Here is a 23,344-nt window from a genome sequence, read left to right as displayed (position 1 = left end):
TCTTTACTGCAACCTAGCTGTGATTTATTCAGAGGCAGTCAGGAGGATTAGAACAGCTTCTACCTTTGAAAACCCTTCATAAAACCAACAAGGACATCAGGTATGTGAACACGTGCTTTAATCAGTTTATGTGACGCTTTGACGTGTGAATCTGGTAAATATGGGCTTTAAAGGTTCAGTTCTAGGAGTCCCAGCTTGTTTTTCTGTCTGCCTCTGGTAGAACAGTCCAGTTGGGAGAAGGAGTTCCTGCAGCGAGCCAGTTGAAGTCGTCCACCTCCCTCCAGTTGTTCCGCTGCCGGTCTAAACCAGACACGGCGAAGTCCTCCTCCAGGGTGGGGTAGGACCAGGAGAACGGGGCGAAGCTCAGCCCCCAACAGTCCTCTATGATGGCCCGGCTGGTGACGTGGAGGTACACCTGGGTGTCGGAGGTGTTGTGGGTTCTCAGCTGCTGGCAGGGGAAGGCCAGCGTGCTGTTCCTGCACTGATCGATGAACACGGAGCTGGACACCGGACCACATAGGATCTCACAGCTGTCGATGTTCTTCAGGTGCAGCGTGCTAGGAGAGCCAATCAGACGCACCCGACAGTTAGACAGGTGGGTCAGAAGCACGTCCTGTTTCTGGATCTCCTCCGCTGTCTTAATCAGAAGCTCATCTCTAACGTTGGAGAAGCCACACTGCTCAGAGGCTCCATCCACCGCCATCACACCTGGATCTGCAGGTGAGGCAGCAGCAGGTGGAGGTGTTCCAGCAGCAGAGACTTTACCTGCTGCTTTAGTGCGAGCTCTGAAGGTGAACTTCTTTTTGGGCAGAGCTCCTTCTCTGGTCTCGGTGAGGGAGGTCTGGAGCTTCTGGAGAGCAGCCTGGGCTTGTCTGAGTTCATACTGAGTTAAAAACATCAAACTGTCGTTCAGGAACTTCTGCAGCTGGGTGGTTCTATCCGTGGCCTCCTCCAGGTTCTGGGTCACTAGAGAACGTTCAGCTCCGCAGCAGGAAGCCAGCAGCTCCTCTATGTCCGCCCGCTCCCTGCTGAAGCTTCTGGAGAAGTACTGGACCTCCTCCTCGGCCACAGACCGGCTCTCCTTAGCCTCCCTCCTCCGCTCCGCGTCTTCTATCCTCGCCTGGTGCCGCTTCTGGAGCCGCTCCTGGAGCCTGGCGGCACCGCTTCCTCCGGTGACCCCTGTCTCTCCGGTAACCCCGGTCTCTCCTATAACCCCGTTTCTTTCCTCCATGTTGTTGCTGTCGGTTGTTGCGGAAGTGATGACGCCTCTGTTTCTTCTTCGTGACAAACTAAAGCTGCAGATGCGAAGCGCCACCTGCTGTACCGGAAGTGTGCAACAGAAACTCCTGGACAGTGACCTTAAATTATTATTATTATTATTATTATTATTATTATTATTATTATTATTAATAATAATAATAATAATAATAATAATAATAATAATAATAATAATAATAATAATAATAAACACCAAGATATTTAATCAAAATATATGACGTGAGCTAATTATATATTAAAAGCATCTCTAAATACGACATACCTGTTTTCCGGTTGATCAAGACCATAAAGGTTATTTTTATATATCTATATCTATATCTATCTATATCTATATCTATATCTATATATATATATATATATATATAGAGAGAGAGAGAGAGAGAGAGAGAGCGAGAGAGAGCGAGAGAGAGCGAGAGAGAGCGAGAGAGAGAGAGAGAGAGAGAGAGAGAGAGATGTTGGTACCCCTCAGTTAATGAAAGAAAAACCCACAATGGTCACAAAAATAATTTGAATCTGACTAAAGTAATAATAAATAAAAATTCTATGAAAATTAACCAACGAAATTCAGACAGTGCTTTTGAACCGTGGTTTAACAGAACTATTTTAAAAAATAAACTCATGAAACAGACCTGGACAAAAATGATGGAACCCCCAGAAAAGACTGAAAATAATGTGACCGTAGGGACATGTTCAATCAAGGTGTCTCCTCTAATTAGCATCACAGGTGTCTACAAACTTGTAATCAGTCAGTCGGCCTATTTATAGGGTTACAGTAGTCACTGTGCTGTTTGGTGACATGGTGTGTACCACACTAAACATGGACCAGAGGAAGCCAAGGAGAGAGTTGTCTCAGGAGATTAGAAAGAAAATTATAGACCAGCATGTTAAAGGTAAAGGCTATAAGACCATCTCCAAGCAGCTTGATGTTCCTGTGACTACAGCTGCACATATTATTCAGAAATTTAAGATCCATGGGACTGCAGCCAACCTCCCTGGATGTGGCCACAGGAGGAAAACTGATGACAAATGGAAGAGACGAATAATAGGAATGGTAACAAAAAAGCCCAGAACAACCTCTAAAGACATTAAAGGGGAACTCCAAGGTCAAGCTACATCAGTGTCACATTGACACCATTGTTGAAAACAAATCATAAACAAGCCAGACTGGAATTTACCAAACTGCATGTTGACAAGCCACGAAGCTTCTGGGAGAATGTCCTATGGACAGACCAGACAAAACTGGAACTTTTTGGCACATCAGCTCTATGTTCACAGATGCAGAAATGAAGCATATGAAGAAAAGAACACTGTCCCTACTGTGAAACATGGAGGAGGATCTGTTATGTTCTTGGGCTGCTTTGCTGCATCTGGTACAGGGTGTCTGGAATCTGTGCAGGTACAATGAAATCTCATGACTATCAAGGTATTCTAGAGAGAAATGTGCTGCCCAGTGTCAGAAAGCTTGGTCTCAGTCGCAGGTCATGGGTCTTACAACAGGATAATGAGCCAAAACACACAGCTAAAAACAGCCAAGAATGGCTAAGAGGAAAACATTGGACTATTGTGAAGTGGCCTCTATGAGCCCTGATCTAAATCCTATTGAACATCTGTGGAAGGAGCTGAAACATGGCGTCTGGAGAAGGAACCTTCAAACCTGAGACAACTGGAGCAGTCTGCTGATGAGGAGTGGACCAGAATACCTGCTGAGAGGTGCAGAAGTCTCACTGACAGTTACACAAATGGTTTGATTGCAGTGATTGCCTCAAAAGGTTGTGCAACAAGATATTAAATTAAAGGTACCATCACTTTTGTCCAGGCCTGTTTCATGAGTTTATTTTTTAAAATAATTCTGTTGAGCCACGGTTCAAAAGCAATGTCTGATTTTCATTGGTTAATTTTCATAGAATTTTTATTTATCATTACTTTTGTCAGATTCAAGTTATTTCTGTGACCATTGTGTGTTTTTTTTTAAAAACACAGCATATTTTAGCAGTATATAGACAATTTTACTATTATATTAAACTGTTTTATATTTTTTTCATTATTTTAAAATTAAATTCTAAGTTAGTTTATATATATAATGAAATCATATATATTTTGAAAAATTTAAATAGTATATATTTAATATATAATTTTAATATAGCTGCTATTGTTGATCAGCTTAAATATTTTAAAACTGCTTGTAAAGTAAAATAGAGTTTGATTATTTTCTTTAAATTTTAATTTACTTTTTCATAATTTGGTGTACCTTGAATAATAGCAAAAACCAAATAAGTTTTATTTCAAAGCAAAATTATTTTCTGAGCCTGTGTCCACAAAACTCATGATGTAAAATGCCCAGATATAACTTTTACTGTGAATTGCAGTTTGCCTATGAAATTGATTTAAACTGAACTGGCATGAGCTCCAACTTATTACTTTTCTGTTTTAGTTTGATTCAAGATTACTTTTATAGTCACTTACATCTTATAGCTTTTCTATTAAACACATTTATACTATTGTCATTTTTCTGAGTGATATCTGGTACAAGAGTGTCTTTCGGGATTAATAAAGTTCTGTCTTATTGTATCTTGTCTTATCCATATCCTTTACAACTATATTATTATTAATCAGTATTTAATAAAAAAAAATCACTTGTTATTTTTTAATAACATTCATATTAATATAGCAGAGTGAGAAAAAACAAAGATCTTTTTTTTAAGTGTAAAATGTGATTATCACATGTAATATACAAGGAAAGCACTCAGAGAGAGCAGTCCCCCTCCAAGGCTGCTTGTTCCCTGATATGGCATTATCAGAAATGCAGCATTTTTTTTTTGGAAATGCAGTATTTGTTTATTAGTTATTGATGATCAGAAATCACCACAGAATGTGTCCATTTACTATAGATATTAAATATATTATTATTATTATTATTATTAGATATATTCACAAACAAAATGACCTTGCTCTGAGCACAGGCGTGTGTTCTGCATGTGTACGTTATGTACGGATACCGAATCACGTGACCTAAATATGTAGCAGGCGGCAGGAATTGATGGGACTCAGAAACACCCCCACAATTTAATCAGTTGGTCCTTGGATCATTTCTGATGGATAAGTCCTGATAAGTCCTCAGAGATGGATTTGTAGTAGGATCACAATCATGTGATCGTCAGCAGGCAGCTGACATAGTGTTCACTTGTTGTCATGGTTACAGTGACGCCGTACCACTATCTGGCAATGATACAGAAATCTTTAACTAATCTGTGGATCCAGACTATAAGCCGCATCACTGCCAGAATCTAATCACTTGGTTCTTGAGTCATTTCTGACCTTCCCTGGAAATTTCATCCAAATCCGTTAGTCTGTTTTTGAGTGACGTTGCTGACAGACAGCCAGACAGACAGATAGACGGACGGACAGACAGATGCCGATCGTCACATAACTCCACCGCGTTCCTTGGTGGAGTAAAAATGGAAAGTTCAGTGACTAATATTTCATTTTAATGTGCAATATTCTAATTACCTTTACAACATGTCAATGTATTGTGCATTATTTCATTTATCATGTATAATATTTGCATTTTTTGTTGCAATATTTAAATTTTCTGTGCAACATTTCACTTATATTAACGACATTGTGTTATCATGCATAATATTTCACTTTCAGGCACAATATTTTGACTACATGTGCAACATGTCAATGTATAATGTCCAATATTTAATTGTCATGTGTGATATTACTTTAATGGCTCGGTATTGTTGCCTGTATTTCTTTTTAATTTTCTATTCTATAGCCTTATTTTATAAAAAAATGTCTTGATTAATATGTAAGTCAAATCTATACGCATTAAATACAACAAACATTAAGGTTTTTAATAATGTTATATTTCTGATTATTCTGTAAGTTTCACATGTGTTTGTAATGAGGTTACTAGGCAGCATGTCATACTTGACACGCAATATTATAATATAGAATTTCATTATAATGTGCAATATTTACATTTCAGATGCAGTCTTTTAATTGCATGTGCAATATTTCACCTTCTTGTACAACACGTCAGTGTAATGTGCAATATTTGACTTTTCATTTGCAATATTTCAGTTTTATATGTTGACACTACTAGTATTACATCTTAATTTTCTATTCTCTGACTTTATTTTAGCTTTCTGTTTAATTTTAATTGTGTACAGTACATATTCGTTTCCTCCTATATTTTGTAAATGTGTTTTATGAGCAATGTCTGGGAAAAGAATTTCCTTTGGGATTAAAAAAGTTCTATCTAATGAAGGTGTAGTGACAAATATTTCAGCCATCATAAAGGGCAGAATATGTATTAATTTAAACCACTAACTATTGTGACTTTAACATGTTAGTGAGGTAACCAGGCAACATGTCATACCTGAGGAAAGGTGTGTCACAGGCAGGTCCGCCCTCTACTTATGGTAATGATTAATCTAATTACATATATGTAGAATGCACGAGCGCATTAAATCATGTTGTTAAAATTCATAACTATTAAAAATACCGTTATTAGTGTTGTGTGTTTGTTTTGAGTGTCCCACTGAAATGAACGGGCGCCGTGCCGCCGGTGAGGACCGCTGCTCCGGTGTGTGCGCTGCCCCGACGACCCGTGCGGTGATGGCGAGGAAACCCCGTTGACAAGGCACTGCTTTTTCATGACGGTGAGTTTCCCTTTGAGTGTATTATAATTTTGTGATAAAAATTTCAAGGAAAAAACACACACAACCTCCTTCCTCCCTTCCTTCAGGGAGGGAAGAGAGTTTGAGCGGAGAGAAAAATCTATCCGAGACAGAACAGGGACAGAGAAAAATATGTGAGTGGGAGAGGGAGCAGGAGGAGGAGGAGGAGAAGGAGGGGGGAGCAAATTAAAAGTTGCCAAATGGAGATATTGGGTTTCAAGAGGAGTGAGACAGGAGTAAAAAGGGTTCGCCTCTTGAGTCGTCTTTATGTTATGCTAATCGGGATAAATATTTATGGCTCGACGCCGTTTCGTCCTTTAGCCTTTTCGACTGATTCCTTAGCCGAGAAAAACAGGCGGCTAGCTAACCGAGCACAGGCCGGCGGTGGGGAAAAATGCGACCCGCGCTGAACGCAGACCCCGGGTCTAGGCGTTTCGTTTCGGGCAAATCGAGGCGAATGTGACGCTGTTTTTTTTTGTAGCGGTGCTGCTGGTTGATGATGAGCCACAAAGACGACGAATGAAAGCCTCCCCGAGCACAGAAAGAAAGAAGCACGTCAGCGGCGACGGGCGTGTTGTGCCTCCGCCGCTGCTGCTGCTTGAATGTGATTACCTTTCTGTCGATTCAGTCTATTTTTGGAAATAAAACTTGCGAGCTGAGCTGTACATTAGCAGTTATTTTCTGAACCGGCGACTGCGGTGGTACCGAACCGCCCGGACTAGCTTGCGGCGAAGCGAGCATGCTCGGGCGGATTCCGGACAATGCGAATATGGGCTCGAAATTCTAGAAAATATTTGGGGAAAAACATCCATTAGTCGTCTGTCCTGATCGATTTCTTCGTTATACTTCTGAATCCAACGCTGTTGAGCTGCTACAAACCATTTAATGATTTCTACGCACTTTTTGCTCAGTTTTGTGTGTTTTTAATCCTAGCTAACGTTACAGTTCGAATTGAATATGGCGAGATTGGCTGTGAACGTTAAGCTAACATTTACATGTTGGAACAACTAAGATTTAGGTGCTTTTTCTTTAATATTGATGAATTATTTATCATTTTACACACAAACAGGTCACATTCGGGGCTTTTTGTGAAATATGTTAATTTTCTAATCGTTTTAGCTCAGTTTTCTGTTAAAGAAGCTCGACGTTGCTTTTTGTTAACATTAAAGAACAACTTCTAAAGGAGCCTCGCCTTCAGTCTGACTAGCAAATGTCGTTTATGCGCTCCTTAAACTAAAATAACTCGATTTTCTGTGTACTAATTTGCTATAGCAGGCCGTATTATCTTTAAAAAGTGGCAGTAGTTTAATTTTAAAGGCTTGTTTAGTCTGTAGCTCCGTCGTTCTTTGTTCTCCCTGAACCAAAGATGGAGGCTGTAGTTGCTCCTGGTAAAGACAGCCTATGGCCGGGGAACCGCCATTTTGGAGCATTGCAGTTGGAACGTTCTACACTGACAAGAACACACACACAAAAAAACCCCATTTACCAATCACTTACACACAGCAGTCTAAATTGAAAGACATATTATTCAAATGTTGGTTTAGTGACAACAGTAATTTGAATTTACGTGCATTCTTTCAGCATGTGTGCTTCACATTGCATAAATACAATGAATAAAGTAAGTTAACAGCCATTCAAACACTCACTCACTGGTATGCTGAATCAAGTAAGTGCCAATGTGCTTTTCTTTTGTATCCCCCCCACTTTATTGCAATGCACCAAGAGTGTCTATGTTGGCTGCCACAACATAAAGCCAACACCTCTTTCAGTGTAGAGATGAAGCTCAAAACAACTATTCAAAGGTATAAAAGGAAGCAGGGTGGAGTTATTTACACTTAAATGCCCATTTTCACTCTGCAGAGAGACAACCAATGTGGAACAGCAGAGGAGGGTAATGGGTGGGAGTTTGTGTTCCAAGCATTTGTAGGAGGGGATGAAGGCCATCCTGTCCTTTTAGCTGTGTACTGAATAACAAATGTGTCCCCCCGCTTCCCTTCCCATTCCACACCCCCCATTTCACACAGACACTCATCTTTCTTTGTGCCTCTCCAACACTGTCACACCCTGTGTTTCACATGTACAGTTCTGTAATTGTACTAAATGCAGTTTCTCACCCTGCAGCCCAACCTGTTACAGGAAAGAAAGGGTGTTAAATGACTGAATCCATGCTACCTGCTGGAAATCTGTGAGTGAGATATGCTTCCTACAAAAATAAAACAATACGATACATGCCAAGCCTTTGCAGCTCAATCACTTCTACATCAGAATTGATTTTAACAGAACTCTACTGGATTGAATGAAACATTTGGTTTTGGACTTCACTTATGTCCCTCCATATTCTTTCAGGTGTCATGGATGATGAGGACGATCGCCGTCTTCTGGATATTTTAGGGTAAAGAAAAATTAAACTGTATAAAACTGGAATCCTCAATATCTCCACATTTTTACATTTGTTCTTTAATAGTGCAGTGAGACCTCTACTGTTCCTCTTTGAAATCACAGCTACAACTATCTTCAAGCTAATTTTTTCCTCCTTTGTTGAATAAGGGAAGTTAATAAACCAATAGCCCAATTATTAGAGATTTATTCAACGTTTTGTCACTTCTCTAGGCCAGTTAAGCAACATTTAAGTTGCACGCATGCAAAAAAGCAGAGACTGATGTGACATTATGCCTGTTAGTTTTCTAAGGGGCCCATAAAAGTTTCTTGTTTACCCTTTTCAGAGATGTGGATGCACTGAATGATTATCTCCATGGCAGCAACAGCAACTCTGTGAGTGACACTTTTACAATATATTCAAAGTTCATCTGTATAACTTCCTTAATTACATCACGTATGCCTGAAATAACTGAGTGGGGTTTGATTGTCTGTTTTGTTCCTGCAGATTGAGGAGGATGATGTGACAAATGCAGCTTATGGTTCAGATGGATCCTTCTTTGGCAGTGACACGGTGAGTGTACCTATGATTACCTTGATCCAATCAAAACATAAGCAGATTTTAGTCTGTGATTACAGATTTGGTGACTGATAATGGATTAGGGTGCAAAACACAGCGTTTTCTTAGGCTTTTGCTCAGATTGGGGAGATGTGCCATTTGTTCTGTTTGTTTAGTAGAGGAATGATTTATTATGACACTATTAAGAGCCAAGGGAGGTTATGAAAGAACACACATCTGACTAGGTGAACCCCGGTGGTCTTGATCAGGGAACATACACTGTTGGACAATATTTTGCAAGGCATCCTAAATGATATTTAATTAAAAGTTGGTGGCATAGGTCCCCTTTGTCTTTAATAATGAAGAATGCACTGCATATGCAAAAGGTTTTCCATTGTCTTCTCTCAGTGTGTCCTTCAGGCTGGCTCCAACACCAGCCTCAAAGATGGCTCTTCCACAATGGGTGAATTTGGCGAGGACTCAACCGGGGCAGGCCTCCAGCTCTCTAGCAGCCTCTCATTTATCGAGGATGAGCTGGGGGCCGAGGCGTCCCCTGGAGAGGTGGATCTCGGGGGAGAGGACCAGCCCTTCGACATCCTGCAGAAGTCTCTCCTGGAGGCCGACATCACGGAGCAGACGCTGGCCCAAGAGGCCTTACTGGACTCCCAGCCTGCTCCCACTCTGGTGCAGGCTCCTGTTCCCTTCTCCTCCCAGCTGGTCTCAGGGGGTTATGGAGGTGGGGTTGGTGTGGTAACAACGGCAACCACTGCCTTCACCACAGGCCAGTTTCTACAGGGAATGTCCCAGCTACCCAATGGCTCCGCCCAGCACATCCAGGTGTTGGGCTCTTTTGGGGCCAGTGGCGGGGTAATGACTCTGAACAGCTTGGAAAGGACTCCTCAGATCGTGCTAAGGCCGGGGGTGTCTGTAGCCCCGGCAGGGAGTATGCCAGGGGGACAGGTGTTTGCCCCTACCCAAGGTCAAGTAGGCCAAGTGGGCTTACCCTTCAAAAACATCCCCCTTCAAAACATCATCATCCAGAGAGGCCCAGGAGGGACCCAGACTCTTGTTAGACCAATCCAGCCTAAACCCCTTCAAACGGGGGCTCAGACTGTCTACAGCCTTGGTCTTCAGCCCACTTCTACCACTGTGGCTAATGTAGTGAATGCTACCACTGCAGCTCCTGGGGGACAGTACACAGCCAACGGCTCCATCGTAGTGCAGCCGCCCCTGGAGCAGCAACAAGCACAGACCCAGTCCAACATACCACCTGGACAGTTCTTACTTCCCAGCTCTCTAGCGCTCACTCCGTCCAACACTGTCCACAATGGCCCCGCGGACCCCAACTCCAACACCCTGATTACCAGTCAAAACACAGTGCAGATTGTTGCAGGGCAAAACTTCGCTGCCCCTCCAGGGGGTCAGCTGATTTTGAATCAGGGGGTTGTGAGTGGGAGTCAGGTCGGAGGGGGTGTAGCTCAGACATGGACAGGAGTTTCTTGTGCGAGTTCCACCGCTGTTCAGACGTCAGGTGCTCCGGCACGGCTGACGCTGGTTGGCCCGACAACAGCGAGGATCGGTGGTCAAGGCCAAGTGACGGCTAGTCCTGTGCAGCGCCTTCTAGTGACGCAAACCCAGAACTGTGCTTCTTTGTCACCTTTACCTGGTAGTGTGACACAGGAACAAGACTACAGACAGGTATAAATGCAAGTTAATGGTGGGATTTGATTCATTGTCACTTTGACAGTCTTTTGTTGTGCCAACATGACTTTTATTTTTCAGAATTCTTCATCACCGGCCTTTAAACAGGCACATCTCGGCAGCATCCATGGTAACAAACCTTCAGTTGCATTAAATGTTTTTGTTTTTTATGTTTTATATGTTTGAGTTTAGTCTGCTGCACTTTGACCTAATTGCTCTGTTTGTGTGATCTTTTTTAGTTATGAAAACCATGACACAAGATTCAATGCCTAACTCTGAGGTACGTTAGTTATTTGACATGTCTGTTGTCATATTAAGGTGGAACAAGCAAAGATGTCTAATATGACAATTTGGTTTGTTTGTCTTTACAGGCCAGTGCACAGAAGAGGCTTATCCTTCCACCACTTACAAGAGGAGAAATGTGAGTTTTTTGACACACCTTGTGCTTTTTAAACACTTTTGTTGATTTGTCAAGGGAGGTCTTATGTTTTGGATTAGATTATCATTCAGCCATTATCCACGTTTGTCTCTCTTCCTGTTATTTTTAAAGGATTTTACAACATTTACGGAAGGATCATGCTGGAGTTCAGACCCCAGATCGACGTCGGTTCACTTCAGTTGATGATGCTCTGCTTCAACTCCTCCCATACCACGTGTTCCAGGGAGCTCCACCGAGCCAGGACGAGTTCTCACAAGGTACAGTCTTGAAAGAAGTGGCTTCATATGTTGAGAAAGTAAAGTAATAGTTTCAGAAGAAAAGTGCCTTTACCTAAATCTTGTTTTGTATTTGATATTTCATAGTGGATGAGGAATTTGAGGTAGTTGCAAGTAATGTGCTGAAGAGGACCCAGGCCATGGTAAACAAATACAGACGCCTACTAATGGTGGAAGCAGAGGTAGGTACACACAAAACAAACTGTTGCTGACATACAATACATGTTTGGCATGTTTAGACATGCACAGGACTGACAGGCTGCCTCTTCCTTCCCTGCAGCGTTCCAGTCCATCATCAGAAATGGTGATGATTGACAGGACCTTCAACCAAGAGGAGCGCAGCAACCTGACGCAAGACAAACGCATGGTACTAGTGGATCCAGGTAAATGGCAAGTGGAGTAAAGCCATTTTGGAAGCAAACAGCTGATTCACTGTAAGGTTTTGTTGAACTGTTTTTCTTTTCTATCTGGTTTGCAGAAAGCTTCTTGGAGGACTTTTGCTGTGGGATGAAATCCAAACTTTTCCAAGACCCCTTGCCCTTTCAGTCGATGTCCAGCTGTAGTTGGAATCAGTCAGAAGGAGGCTCCACAGAGCCACCGTACAGGACAGACTCCCAGCCCGAGTATGGAGAGCCGGGAGGGGGTGTAGCTGTAGGAGCAGGTTCCACAGAGAGACTCCACCCGCCACACCTAGAAAACAAGAGCGTGCTTGAACTGAAGAGATCCCAGCAGCTTTTTGGGCCCAGGGGCGGCGGTAACAACAGCCACATCGCTGCTAACAGCTACCCCCAAGGAAAACCCTCACATTTTGTGGCAGCATCAGGAGGGCAGACGCACTACCAGGTGTCACATCACCTGTCCTCCCACCCGATGCAGCCCCAGTATACCCCTCCGCTCACCTCACCCCCTCACCTGGACACTGATTCTGCTCTGGAGGCGGCGGTCAACAGCATCCTGGAATGTTAAGACCGATATCATCCCCAATATATCATTTCAACTCCTTTTGTGTGTGTTTCTGCATACATTTTCTTTGTCAAACTGATATTGTAATGTTGGTTTTATGGCCCCAGAGCCCTGTGTGAAGAGAGGTTAACTCTTCCTTTGGGTCTGTGATCTCTGTGTTATGCAGCCATGTAGCATGTATGTACTTTGCGGTGTTTTTTTATGAGGCATTATGTCAGTGAGTCTGCCCATGTGTTAGGTGAACACAGGCACTTACAGTTACCTATAAAGATCCGGGATGGTGTGCAATGCAATAGGCTAACAGATGCAAAATTTAGTTTATTTTGGTTTTGAAGTGGTAGGGTCTGCAGCTGAATGAGTTCCTCTCTTCACACACCAGTTAATATTTAGTGCCAGTTGATTACCCCTTTCTCTACCTTTGCTGAACAGCAGGGATGAGGAGGGACAAAGGGATGACTCGGTGCCTGATTCTAGGTTTTTATATGGAAGTGTTTACCTGAAGAAGCTCTATTCAGAAATATCCATTCACTCATCCCTTCCTGCATTACAAACACGTGAACAGCATGCACACATGCTTTTGTACATTGTGTTAAATGGATTCATGGTTCAGAGCTGTAGTTTTCCTTCACATTCACATGGACAAATTGCACTAAACATACTGTCGCTCATTTCAGGAACTATATCCAGTACAGTTAGGCTAAACAGAATGTGAACATTTGGAACTGAACCAAAATCTGCCTGCTTTCAGCTGCCTGCAACAAGGAAAACCTCTTACACTAGAAACCAGTCAAACTCGCCTCAGACTCATAAAGTAGTGTTACCATACTCAGCAGTGCTTTCTTTCTTGTGCTTAAGTCACATTTTCTTTGGCGTTTTTTTTCTTTTGTACCTTAAAGGTATGCAAGTCCTGACACAGATGCAGGACAAGTCCTTATCTTGACCATTTTTATCATTTCACAGTGAGCTTGTGTTCATGGAGATAAGTCCTCAGATTGAGGAAGATATGTAAAAATATGCTGAATTAATCTTTTTACTTCATTTTTAGAAATGACATTTGAAAAGAGGACTGTTTCTGTTGGTTGTGATGTTGTTCCCAGCGTTGTGAACATGAACATGTCAGTTTAAATGGCCCCGCAGGTCATCGACTGTACGTGTGTTTGTCTGCCTTCTGCATATAATATATATTGATCATATCTGTCTGTGCTTTACTACCATGACACGTCTATCAGTGTGTTCATCTGCATCCTTACAGGTCTGACTGCGTTTTCATGTAGTTTGGTACTTTGCCATATGTTTGTCTTTCTGCCCAAGTGTTTTTCTCAGTTCCCCAGGATGTTTTCTCTGTTTTTTGGTCGTTCTTTTCAAGCATTTCTCACATTTCCTCTCTTTTCCCTCTCAGCAGCTCAACCAAAATTAGTAGTAGAGAGTGTGGTCTCATTCAGAATCCCCCTCAGATTGTTTTAATTCTGTGGCTGTTAGTACAAAGCAGCTTTTGTCCGAATCCAGAATATGACTCAACTAAGTTCTGGTTTTGTCTATTTTTGAGGTTTCATTTAGTTTTAACAGCCAAAACTTAGCTTACTGTGATAAGTCATTATGATGATGAATTATTCCTAAATGTATTTCTGCTTTTGGAATGACACTTTTACAAACAAGTCTACTGGAATCTGCACTGTGGTTTAAGCAAGAAAGGGGGTTCTTCTGAAGCCAACACGGGACCAAAGTTTAGGTTAAAAGCATTAGAAGCTCCTGGGGTTGATTCTGGACAACACCACCTTTCTCTTATGGACATGTCTGTGCTAATAGGCAACTGGAGGAGACTGAAGGCCTTTTACATGGGCTAATAGAGAACCAATCTGTCTTTTTCTCCCTATTTTTGAGTGCCAGTGGCCGTTGCAGCCTGCCTGTATTTCTGCCTCAGCCGTTGCAGATCTCTTCTATCTACTGAGAAAACTGGGCTCTCAGCTTGCAAAGTAAATCTCTGCTGACATATAAGGATCAAGTGAGATTTTGCTTTTGCTCCTTCAAGTGACTGCTTCAAGATTTCGTGCCTCGATAGCATTTCGACCTACAAGGACGATCCTTCAGCTTCAAGTCGGGACGGTGGTGGAACATTCTGGATGCATATCTGGGTCCTGAGGGCCTGATAGGAATATACTGTGCTTTTTCTCCCATATTTTTTTTTGTTTTTCTGCCTCCATTTACACTTTTTGTTTTGTCCCATTTGATTTGTATGGTTTGTTTTTTTGTATAAAAATGAAAAGTTAAACACAAAATATAATTTTTGTATGGCGAAAAAAAGAATGTACACAAAAACATAAGAAAATGGAAATTATTTTTTATTGTGTTTGCTAAGAAGCGGTGTCAGGAGAAATCATTACAAGAATGCTGTCATTTCTTCATTTAATGTGTGTTCACTACAGCAGCAAGGAGAGTCAACAATAAATCATTTTGAACACAATAAACTGGTCCAGTCCGGCTGAGAGCCTCCATTACTATTCTGTGAGGGTTCACATACTGATGGACTAAGCATGCATAATCACATCATGTGACTGAGGAAGCATTTGCAAAAGAAAAACAGATTTGTAACCCTCTGCTACACAGATACAATCTTTTCACAGATACTGGTGTGAGGACGTTTAGATTTTATGTTCTTCTGCATCGCGGCTGCCAGAAGAACATTTTATCAAGTTAGAAATCTGTTGGTTCCCTTTAATCCTCTCATGGACCCCGGCACCAATGCCTCTGCAAGAGCTAAGAAAACTGCATAGCACACTTAAGACAGCAACCCTTTCAGTTTCGGTAACACAACCCAACAATGACACCTAGTGGAGCCTGTTCAACACACAGTGGGACTGTTACACATCAAGGCTAAAACTAGTTTTACTCACAAAAAACCCCAATAAAAAGTAATGCTGTCTTTCAAAACGGAAATAAGACACAAAACACATTAATTAATATGAGAAATAGAATAAACACAGTTAAGTAAATAAATATTTTGGAAAGAAACTGCAGAGTTTACACTCCACAAAAACACAAATGCAGCATGCAAGTATATAAACAGCAGAAAATCTCATTTTTACTGTTGTGGTTAGAAACGTGTTATGTTTTAGCCAATTCTGCACTTAAAGGTTTTGAGAGGTTAATCTGGTGACAAACTGTCAAACACTGAATGAATCCACACCTGGCAAAGGTGTGTCTTTAAAGGACAAAGCTCAGTGTGACCAGTTAACAGATACTCCTTTGACCAGTGACTGGTCGCCTTAAAATGCAGCTATATGACAAGAGAAAGCCAAAAACGGGGTGTTGGGAGGCACTTGAATCTCCGCAAATTCACCATACGTAATGTAGGAAGTCATTTGAGACTGCTGTGGATGGAAGACAGCTTGATTCTGTCCCCTAAAAATGCCTGTCAACTTCACCGAGCCCCAGGAATAGTGGGACAACACAGTAGAAGAAGCATCAACAACGTTATTACCTGTCTGCAGGTGTGTGACGTTACCGACCCCACTCTTTATCTGACCATTATTATTTCCGGTATCTACTTAGTTTTTCTGTGACATTCATTCTGTTGTAGATATTCTGTGTGCAGGAACACACTATGGTAGGAAGAATGGACAGAACATAAGAAAATAGATTCATTATACTTTAGATACTCTTTACAACGGAGTATGAAATAAATTTTATCAGAGGTAAAAATTTTCCAATTTTTGGGATTTGTTTCGTCACTTCATGACATTGAGTACAAGATTGATGGCAGTTTGATATTCGTCAGTTCATAAGCTTGCAGCTGTAGCTTTGCATAAAGACAAGGAGCGAGGAAGACAGCCAGTCTGGTTCTCGACAAAAGTAACAAACTCTTCTAACCAGCACCACTAAAATTCACTAGTTAACATCAATTTTGTTGAATCTAGACAAAGTCCAGCCAAGCTGATTAGCAAGACTTAGATCCAGGCTAAGTCTTGTCCCTATTTTTAGCCTTTTCTATAAGCTAAGCTAACTAGCTGCTGGCCCAGCTACATGCTGATTTACAAAAATCAGTTGTTCTTTTGCGTTGTTTTATCAGAAAAAGGAAACAGCTCAGATTCTGACGAGAAACTGGTGCCAATTTCTCAGATAAATTCATCGTCTGTGTTACCCACGTGTCCTGAATCGTCCCTCAGAATCACGCTGGTCCAAACACCGTATCTTAGCCTCAGTGATACTTTCTCCAGCGATCGAGCTCTGGAAAGACAAAAAGCAACCGACATGTGAAGATAAGTTTAAATCTGCCCATTACAAGAAACATTACTGAAAATGAGCCGCACACTTACTGATATGAGGGTAACTCCAGATGTAGCTGATCACACAGTATCCTGCTAACAACATGCCCAGTCCAGCTACACCACCTTTCTTCACGTCAATATACCTCCTGTAATACCACTGCCAGCCTGCAGGATGAGCAGAAAAACAGACACAAGTCTTTATGTGAATAAAATAGTTGGACATTTTTGCTCAGAGTTATGTGGGAAGATAGAACTGGCTTCTGTACAATATCATCTGGTTAGCTTAGCTTAGCATCAAAGCTACAATCGGGGGAAAGAGCGAGCTTAGGTTTGTCCACAGGTAACAAAATCCACCTAACAGCGCCTCTAAAGCTCACTAAATAACTAGCTACACCTCATTTTGTGAAGTCTGTAAAACAAAATGACTCGTGGTTTTTCAGTGAGTTAAAGCAGATCAGAAGGTGGTGTTGATCTCATCGAACTCTCACCAAAAACACAATGAATAAACATAAGCACACACATGCATGAGCTGATACAAAAACTGCATTTGCATTTTGTCAGATGTGTAAATATTGACCTCTTTGGACCATTTCCACCACTTCTCTGGGATGGCTGGGGGTTCTGCAGGCCATCCACTCAGGTAAGTCCCTCAGGGTCACCTGTCCAAGACTCCGCTGGGTCAGAACTCCTGCATAAAGAATTAATACACTAAACATGCATAACACATCCTCTTTATTACACCCAGGCTTGGATATCATCTAAAGGTTTTTGGTGATAGTGTGAACCTGCGTTTTTCAGTAACTCACACTGAGGATTTCAAACAGGTTTTTCTATTTGATGAGGAATTAAATCATTAAAAATAAATGAAGCATTTTATACACCAAACTAAAATTTGACAGACAAATATCTAGATTTGTTGCAATTAAAATGTTAGGTAATTTAAAGATGACTCAGAAGAAATTGTTCTAAAAATCTGATGACTTGAGATGGAAACTGCCTCAGTATTCATTCTACATACTGAACTGCTTTGGGATGACTAGAAGCTGCAGGTCTAAACAAGAATCAGACACTTTCAATGTCAGCTTTGGTTCTTTTGACAGATTACAATTGGGTCCATAAATGGACTGAAGCTCCACATCCAGCCCTACAGTTTACTGTCCTTTACTGACCTTCAGTTGGATGTTGAGCTGCGTTCTGTTTCCTGACCTTGAGCGGCAACTTCTCCACTCCGTCCACCTTCACAGGCAGAGGGAAATGAAGAGGGCTGGAAAACTGGTTGAGTGGTGGTGAAACTGTGAGGAGTCCTGTAACGTGACGACCCACCTTCAGCCCCTCACTCAGACTGACTGACCGTGGAGGAGGTGAAGTTTGTGCAGAAAGGAGGGTAGCTGTAGTTGGAGACGTTGGTTCTAGCTGGGAGGGAGTGTTGTCTTGCAGAGTGACTAAAGCTGGTTGTTTAGACTTTGAAGCTTTTTTCTTCACTGGTTTTAGCTCCGTATGTTGTGAGGTGGGGCTGAGCGGCTGGTCAGACTGAGTTACTGGAGTTACCAAGCAGCTAACAGCATCTTTCTGGTTTGCAGTAGCTTCAGTCTGGCTCAGGATGCTCGGTCTGCTCGACTGATGGGGGCTGGTACCTCGACCCAGTGTGGATTTCACGTCCTGGAGGGTAACCTTCGATTTCAACTTATTCACAGATAAATTGTCAATCTCCTCTTCACTGTCCACCCAGAAGTCTCTTGCAGGGGGTCTTGTGCTACTTTTATTTAGCCTAGAGTCCAGAAAGTCAGAGGTGTGTGTGGTAGTGGAAGAAGACTGTGAAACCTTCTTAGACTTTGACATCTTCTTTTTAGAGGCATCTTTGGGGTCTGCAGACAACAGGGAAATACTGGCATCATCTTTCACCGAGTCTTTGTCTGGTTTAGTTTTGGTTCTGAAGCTCAGAGTTGAATCTGAAGGCAGGTCTTCTCCTTCCAGTGTTCCCCTTTTAACCCGGTCACACTTTGCAGCTTCTATCAAAGCACAGAGACTCTGCTTTTTTGGTTTAGAGACGATAGGAGACAGAGGTGGAGATGATGGCGAGAAAAGGGTGGCGGTCTTGATTTGATCAGATAACTTCTGTTTCTTCTTCTTAGTTGATGGTAGAAGTGAGGTAGAATTTAGGGGTGATGATGTCAGCGGTGAGGTGGAATTTAGGGGTGATGATGTCAGCAGTGAGGAAGATGATGTATTTGCTGGTGCTGATGATGCAGACACCTTTTCACCCTTCTTTGTTTGAAGTCCTATTGTCTCAGTGGATTTCTTTCCCTTCGCTGTTGCTTTGGATGAAACTGCAGCCAGCTGATGAGATGACGTTGTCTGATTTGCTTCGACATCATGTTTGGTTGGAGGTGTTTTGAAGCTTGCTGCTACTTTGCAATGAGGCAGGTGGCTCTTCAACCTTTTGTAAGTTTTCCCACAGAATGGACAGACCTCTGTGGGAAGAATCAATAACAGTAATATGTCTGAGGAAAAAACAAGTACAGTCTGGCAAAAACATCTAAACAGTGTATATTTCCTTGATTTTTTACATGAAACTAGGGCTGCAACAATGAATCGATAAAATCGATAATAATCGATTATTAAAAGCGTTGGCAACGAATTTCATTATCGATTCGTTGTGTCGCGTGATTCATGTGTCACTCACCATGTTGCGGAGCCGTTTACTTCACCTGCAGAGCTTTGTCAATGCTGGCTGACTGAAATAAAGTTTGTTGTTTTTAAATAAATCCACCTGTAGAGCGAGTTGAACAGAGCAAAGTGGCGGCAAAGCGAAAGTAAATTCAGAGTAATTTCAACGAAACATGACCAACACGGAGAAAACAGTCAGACCGAAATCCTCAAAAGTGTGGGAGCATGTCACGCTTCACAAAACAAAAAACACGCGTAACATGCAAGCTTTACAAAAATGATATGATGTACGGGAGCACCACGATGATGATGCAGCACCTGAAACGGAAACACAGAGTCTCCGATGAGGATGAAGCAGCTCAACAGCAGGTAAGTCACTACATTATCCTATGTTTGTTCTGTTATACAGCGAGGAAACGTAACGTTAGTCTCTCTGGTAACTCGCCTGATGCTAGCGTTTGTTTGTTAGCTGACTAATGACAGTGATAGGGCATGTGTGTGTGTGTGTGTGTGTGTGTGTGTGTGTGTGTGTGTGTGTGTGTGTGTGTGCGTACTTTGTGTTTTGCTCTTTGGACTACTTACATGCCTTAGCCTAATACTGCAAATAAAACAAGATAATTACTGAGTTGTTGTAAATTGTGCTATAATACATACTCAAACTATACTATCTTTCTCATTTTATCAACAGCAAAAAATGACAGGCTTCATGATGAGCAAGACGTCATGTCCACCACAGCAAGCTGCTGTCTTGACTGATCATCACTGACATGAGGCCTCTGTCGATGGTTGAAGACGAAGGCTTCGCTACCATGATCTTATTTGCTCTGTCAGTCCAAATCTTCTCTTTCTGAATAAAGAAGCGGAAATTAAGAATGTGTTGTTTTTTTTTATCCGATTCATCGATTAATCGAAAAAAATAATCGGCCGATTAATCGATTATTAAAATAATCGTTAGTTGCAGCCCTACATGAAACGATACCATCTTTCAAGAGCATAATGTCGTTTATTCAAATTACTTTCACACATAAACCAGTGCAGTGTTCTTGTGGAAACCCTAAGTCCTGGCATTCATGTGGCTGCTACTTTGTCATCCACCTAAGCATTGTTTAGCAGCAGCCTCGCTCTTCAGTACAACGTACTGTACCACGCCTCAAAAACTGCTCATGAACGGCTTGAGGAACACAACCAAGAGCCCAAATCTAGCCTCCATACTCTCCAAGATCCCAGTTTGATTTGGCCTTTGTGACATCCTCAATCAGACTGATTCATGGAGGCCCAAACCTGCATGTCCCAGTGCCACCAGAGGACACCCCTAAAGGTCCATAGCCACAGATCTCACTTTGTGGGAGAACACATAATGGTCCCAGTCCCTCCAGGACATATTGAGCATCAAACACTTCCTTTTTTGCTTTCTGGTGGATTTGTATGCACGAATTTGTACCTTTTTCCACATCAATTTATGGCAAAAATGTGTTTCTTTATATAGAGGAAAACTCAAAAATTAAGGTACAATGAGTAGATGTTACAGCACTTTTGCAAAATGAAAACTCTTTGATTCTTTCATGTTTTTCTAATCCGTTTCACTGTAATCCTCAGAAGTGGCTTTAACAACAAGGCTGTTGATATTCTGTATTTTTTTGTTGCCAACAAAGTTCAAAGAAGAGATCACACACATCTGTAATCTATGCCTATTCCTTTGTCCATGATGAGTCACAGCTACTCAATATCTGGGAGATGGATTTTAATGTTGTGGCTGAAAACATCAATGGGGATAGACTGATGATCAACCTGGCCGATTATTGGTGTCACTACTCAGTATCTTTCAGATTATTGCTCGTACAATTTTTAAAACTGATTCCCAATTAATTTAATACATTTTATAAAATACTACTTTGACTGGTAGTCACTGCTCTGGTTCTGAACAAAATCCCACCAACAGCTAACTGCCTATCAACACTGAGGTATAAATGTTAAAAAAAAGTTCTCTTTCTAATTCAACACATGTAAAATCTAAATAAAAGTTTTGTGTCAGACTTAGTGTTGTTCTATAATTTGACACCCAAAAAGTTTCATTTTTACTGCATTTGGAAATAATTACTAGACCACTGCAACCATCGATTTCTGCTTCTTCCTTTGTGGTTCTTGGTGACGTTAAACCACTGTTTTTTTTAGGGTGGAAATGAAAAAAGTTTTGCTGATTCCAGGAAAGTCAGCAATGGTTCTTCCTATGTATCCCTCTTCATAAGTTAGTTGTGTTCTCATCATCTCGTAGTTCTCTCTTTTAGGCATTGCTTAGTGGTTATTTAGTTTGGATGAACTGTTCTTTACATATACAGGTTATGGCCAAAATAATAGTGACTCACAAACTGTTTTCTGCCACCTGGTGAGAATTAAGAACTTTTAGAGCTTCAAAATATAGTTTTAAACTTGAGTTTATTGTTTAGGTTGAATTATTTTAAGATTTTTTTCATGTCTTTTAGAAAATGCTGTAATTATTTTACCACCACTAAGATAAATTTTTAACAAAATTAATGATTTCAAACGCATTTTGTATGGAATTTGAAAAACGGCAGGTGGTCTAATAAAAGTCCAAAGACATAAATTGGTTTCAAAAATCGGTCCTTGATTACTAATAACTGGTAAAGAATGGTTGACCCCTAATCAAAACTGCACATTTATTAAGGTGAAGCCTTTTCTGGAACAAAATATTTAGCATTTTTGCTTGAAAAACTGTCACTAATAAATTGCCTGCCGTCTGTTTTATGCTCTAAATACATAAAAACCCATGACATTGTCAAATACCAGTAAATACCCACCAATATCAATATATTTAAAGTACATTTGGCCTTTGGCATTCAAGAAGAGAGCTTCTAGACGAGGATATAAGCAGTTTTCTCGCTGTTCCGCTGTGCATTAAATTCCAAAAGACGGTAATAATATTAATATAAATAATCTTGGTTCTGATTAGTTGCTATTTTTCTGGGTTATTGTGACTTTTTACTCACCAGAGCTCATTTTCTCTGTTAATCAGCCGTCAGATGGAAGCATGTTCCCTCAGTTAGACAGCTCCAGTTACTTTAAACGCCATTAATTATCACATTAACTCTCAGTTTGTTCCACTTTTAACCTCTTTCTGTTCGGAGAGGTTCCACGTTCAGGGTCGTCACCGTGTTATGAGAGGAAAGACCCTTTTAGGTGGCGCGTTAGAAGCCTGACTGTAAATCACTGAAATGACCGCAAATAAAAAGCTTTTTGTCGCTTATTGCTTAATTTAGCGCCAGATTTAAAACCGCAGACCGGACATGTGGGTTCTAACGGGGCTGTGTGATGTATCAGTAACAGGTAAAGTCGTGTAGAGACACGAGGGGATCATTCAGTGGGTGTGGCGCGTTAAGATGAGTCACTCCTCCCGGCTTCCGTCTTTGCGTAAATCCCCAAACAGGCCGGAACACTTCTGGATGAATTTCACGAAAAAAAAACCCGCAAAATGTTTACATTTAGTCACAGGAAGATCTGATGCACCCCCAGTAGTGTCTGTCACAGTTTCTGACAGAAGAAGACATTTAATTGATTATAAAATAGGTAGTTTTTTTCCAGGGCTATAGTAAAAATGTTCTCAAATAAGCTTAAAAATATGCATTTATTTACATTTTTAAGAACCAGACTCAATTAACTGCTGTTTTTGATGTTTTCCACTTTCCTCAGATGTCATGATGGTTTATAAATTATTAATATTTGAGTTAAACAGCCCGGAAGAAAAGTTTCCCTCCAAGAAGTTAGTTAAATGCCTTTTTAAGGACAGTAAGCTAAAAATAATAACTGGATTTAATTTCAGACAGAATATGGTTCAGCCCCATCAAAAATATCACCTCATGTGATTTCTAATATTTAAAAATCATTTAGAATCCTGAATCCCCCTAAATTCAAACTTGCATGTTCAACATATGTGTAGAATATTTAGTTTGTCCTTTTTCTGGGTCAATGTGATTCATAAATAAACAAAACATCCATGTACCAATGTGTATAATAAACACAGGGGCATAATATTAGAAAAGCGTGTTTTATTGATAGGGTTAGAGTGGCATGAGACTTGACATGAGGATGAATCTCAAAAAGATGATGGAAAAAAAATTACA

General features: G+C 41.1%; 3 protein-coding genes across 6 annotated transcripts; 1 reads left to right on the top strand and 2 right to left on the bottom strand.

The window, feature by feature from the left end:
• Positions 1–101: 101 nt before the first annotated feature.
• tbcc (tubulin folding cofactor C) lies at positions 102–1,272 on the bottom strand. Its single transcript, XM_023268569.3, has one exon. It carries the CDS (start codon positions 1,229–1,231, stop codon positions 182–184), a length of 1,050 nt encoding a protein of 349 aa, XP_023124337.1. The 5' UTR covers positions 1,232–1,272; the 3' UTR covers positions 102–181.
• A 4,549-nt stretch (positions 1,273–5,821) lies between these two features.
• On the top strand, positions 5,822–14,756 carry bicral (BICRA like chromatin remodeling complex associated protein). Of its 4 annotated transcripts, none has more exons than XM_035947403.2 (13): positions 5,822–5,945; positions 8,085–8,148; positions 8,310–8,355; positions 8,687–8,735; positions 8,848–8,913; positions 9,319–10,596; positions 10,681–10,729; positions 10,839–10,879; positions 10,971–11,020; positions 11,150–11,295; positions 11,401–11,495; positions 11,594–11,696; positions 11,792–14,756. In XM_035947403.2, exons 3-13 carry the CDS (start codon positions 8,315–8,317, stop codon positions 12,277–12,279), a joined length of 2,406 nt encoding a protein of 801 aa, XP_035803296.1. In that variant the 5' UTR covers positions 5,822–5,945; positions 8,085–8,148; positions 8,310–8,314; the 3' UTR covers positions 12,280–14,756. The 4 variants fall into 4 exon arrangements, with proteins under 4 accessions (XP_035803296.1, XP_023124330.1, XP_023124331.1 ...); XM_023268562.3 differs by having other exon boundaries at positions 5,823–5,945; positions 9,307–10,596; XM_023268563.3 differs by lacking the exon at positions 5,822–5,945 and adding an exon at positions 6,080–6,097 and having other exon boundaries at positions 9,307–10,596.
• Positions 14,595–22,528, bottom strand: si:dkey-21c1.4 (mucin-17). The gene is made up of 5 exons (XM_023268564.3): positions 22,214–22,528; positions 17,711–19,012; positions 17,119–17,229; positions 16,590–16,706; positions 14,595–16,500 (listed from the first exon to the last, which is right to left on the bottom strand). The coding sequence occupies exons 1-5, from the start codon at positions 22,221–22,223 to the stop codon at positions 16,472–16,474; spliced, it is 1,569 nt and encodes a 522-aa protein (XP_023124332.1). The 5' UTR covers positions 22,224–22,528; the 3' UTR covers positions 14,595–16,471.
• Positions 22,529–23,344: the final 816 nt, after the last annotated feature.

Source organism: Amphiprion ocellaris, chromosome 18 (genome assembly GCF_022539595.1).
Source record: "Amphiprion ocellaris isolate individual 3 ecotype Okinawa chromosome 18, ASM2253959v1, whole genome shotgun sequence".
NCBI lineage: Eukaryota > Metazoa > Chordata > Actinopteri > Pomacentridae > Amphiprion > Amphiprion ocellaris.
This window is presented reverse-complemented; position numbering and strand designations above follow the sequence as displayed.

What these genes read in the sequence shown, in the direction of transcription:
- bicral (XM_023268562.3), top strand. Translation starts at nt 8,315, where the DNA reads ATGGATGATGAGGACGATCGCCGTCTTCTGGATATTTTAGG. An exon ending in CCTTCTTTGGCAGTGACACG is followed by an intron (nt 8,914 to 9,306) that starts GTGAGTGTACCT and finishes GTCTTCTCTCAG; the next exon opens with TGTGTCCTTCAGGCTGGCTC. An exon ending in CCAGGACGAGTTCTCACAAG is followed by an intron (nt 11,296 to 11,400) that starts GTACAGTCTTGA and finishes GATATTTCATAG; the next exon opens with TGGATGAGGAATTTGAGGTA.
- tbcc (XM_023268569.3), bottom strand. Translation starts at nt 1,231, where the DNA reads ATGGAGGAAAGAAACGGGGTTATAGGAGAGACCGGGGTTACCGGAGAG.
- si:dkey-21c1.4 (XM_023268564.3), bottom strand. An exon ending in GGTGGAAATGGTCCAAAGAG is followed by an intron (nt 16,707 to 17,118) that starts GTCAATATTTAC and finishes CTCATCCTGCAG; the next exon opens with GCTGGCAGTGGTATTACAGG. An exon ending in CTGGAGTTACCCTCATATCA is followed by an intron (nt 16,501 to 16,589) that starts GTAAGTGTGCGG and finishes TTGTCTTTCCAG; the next exon opens with AGCTCGATCGCTGGAGAAAG.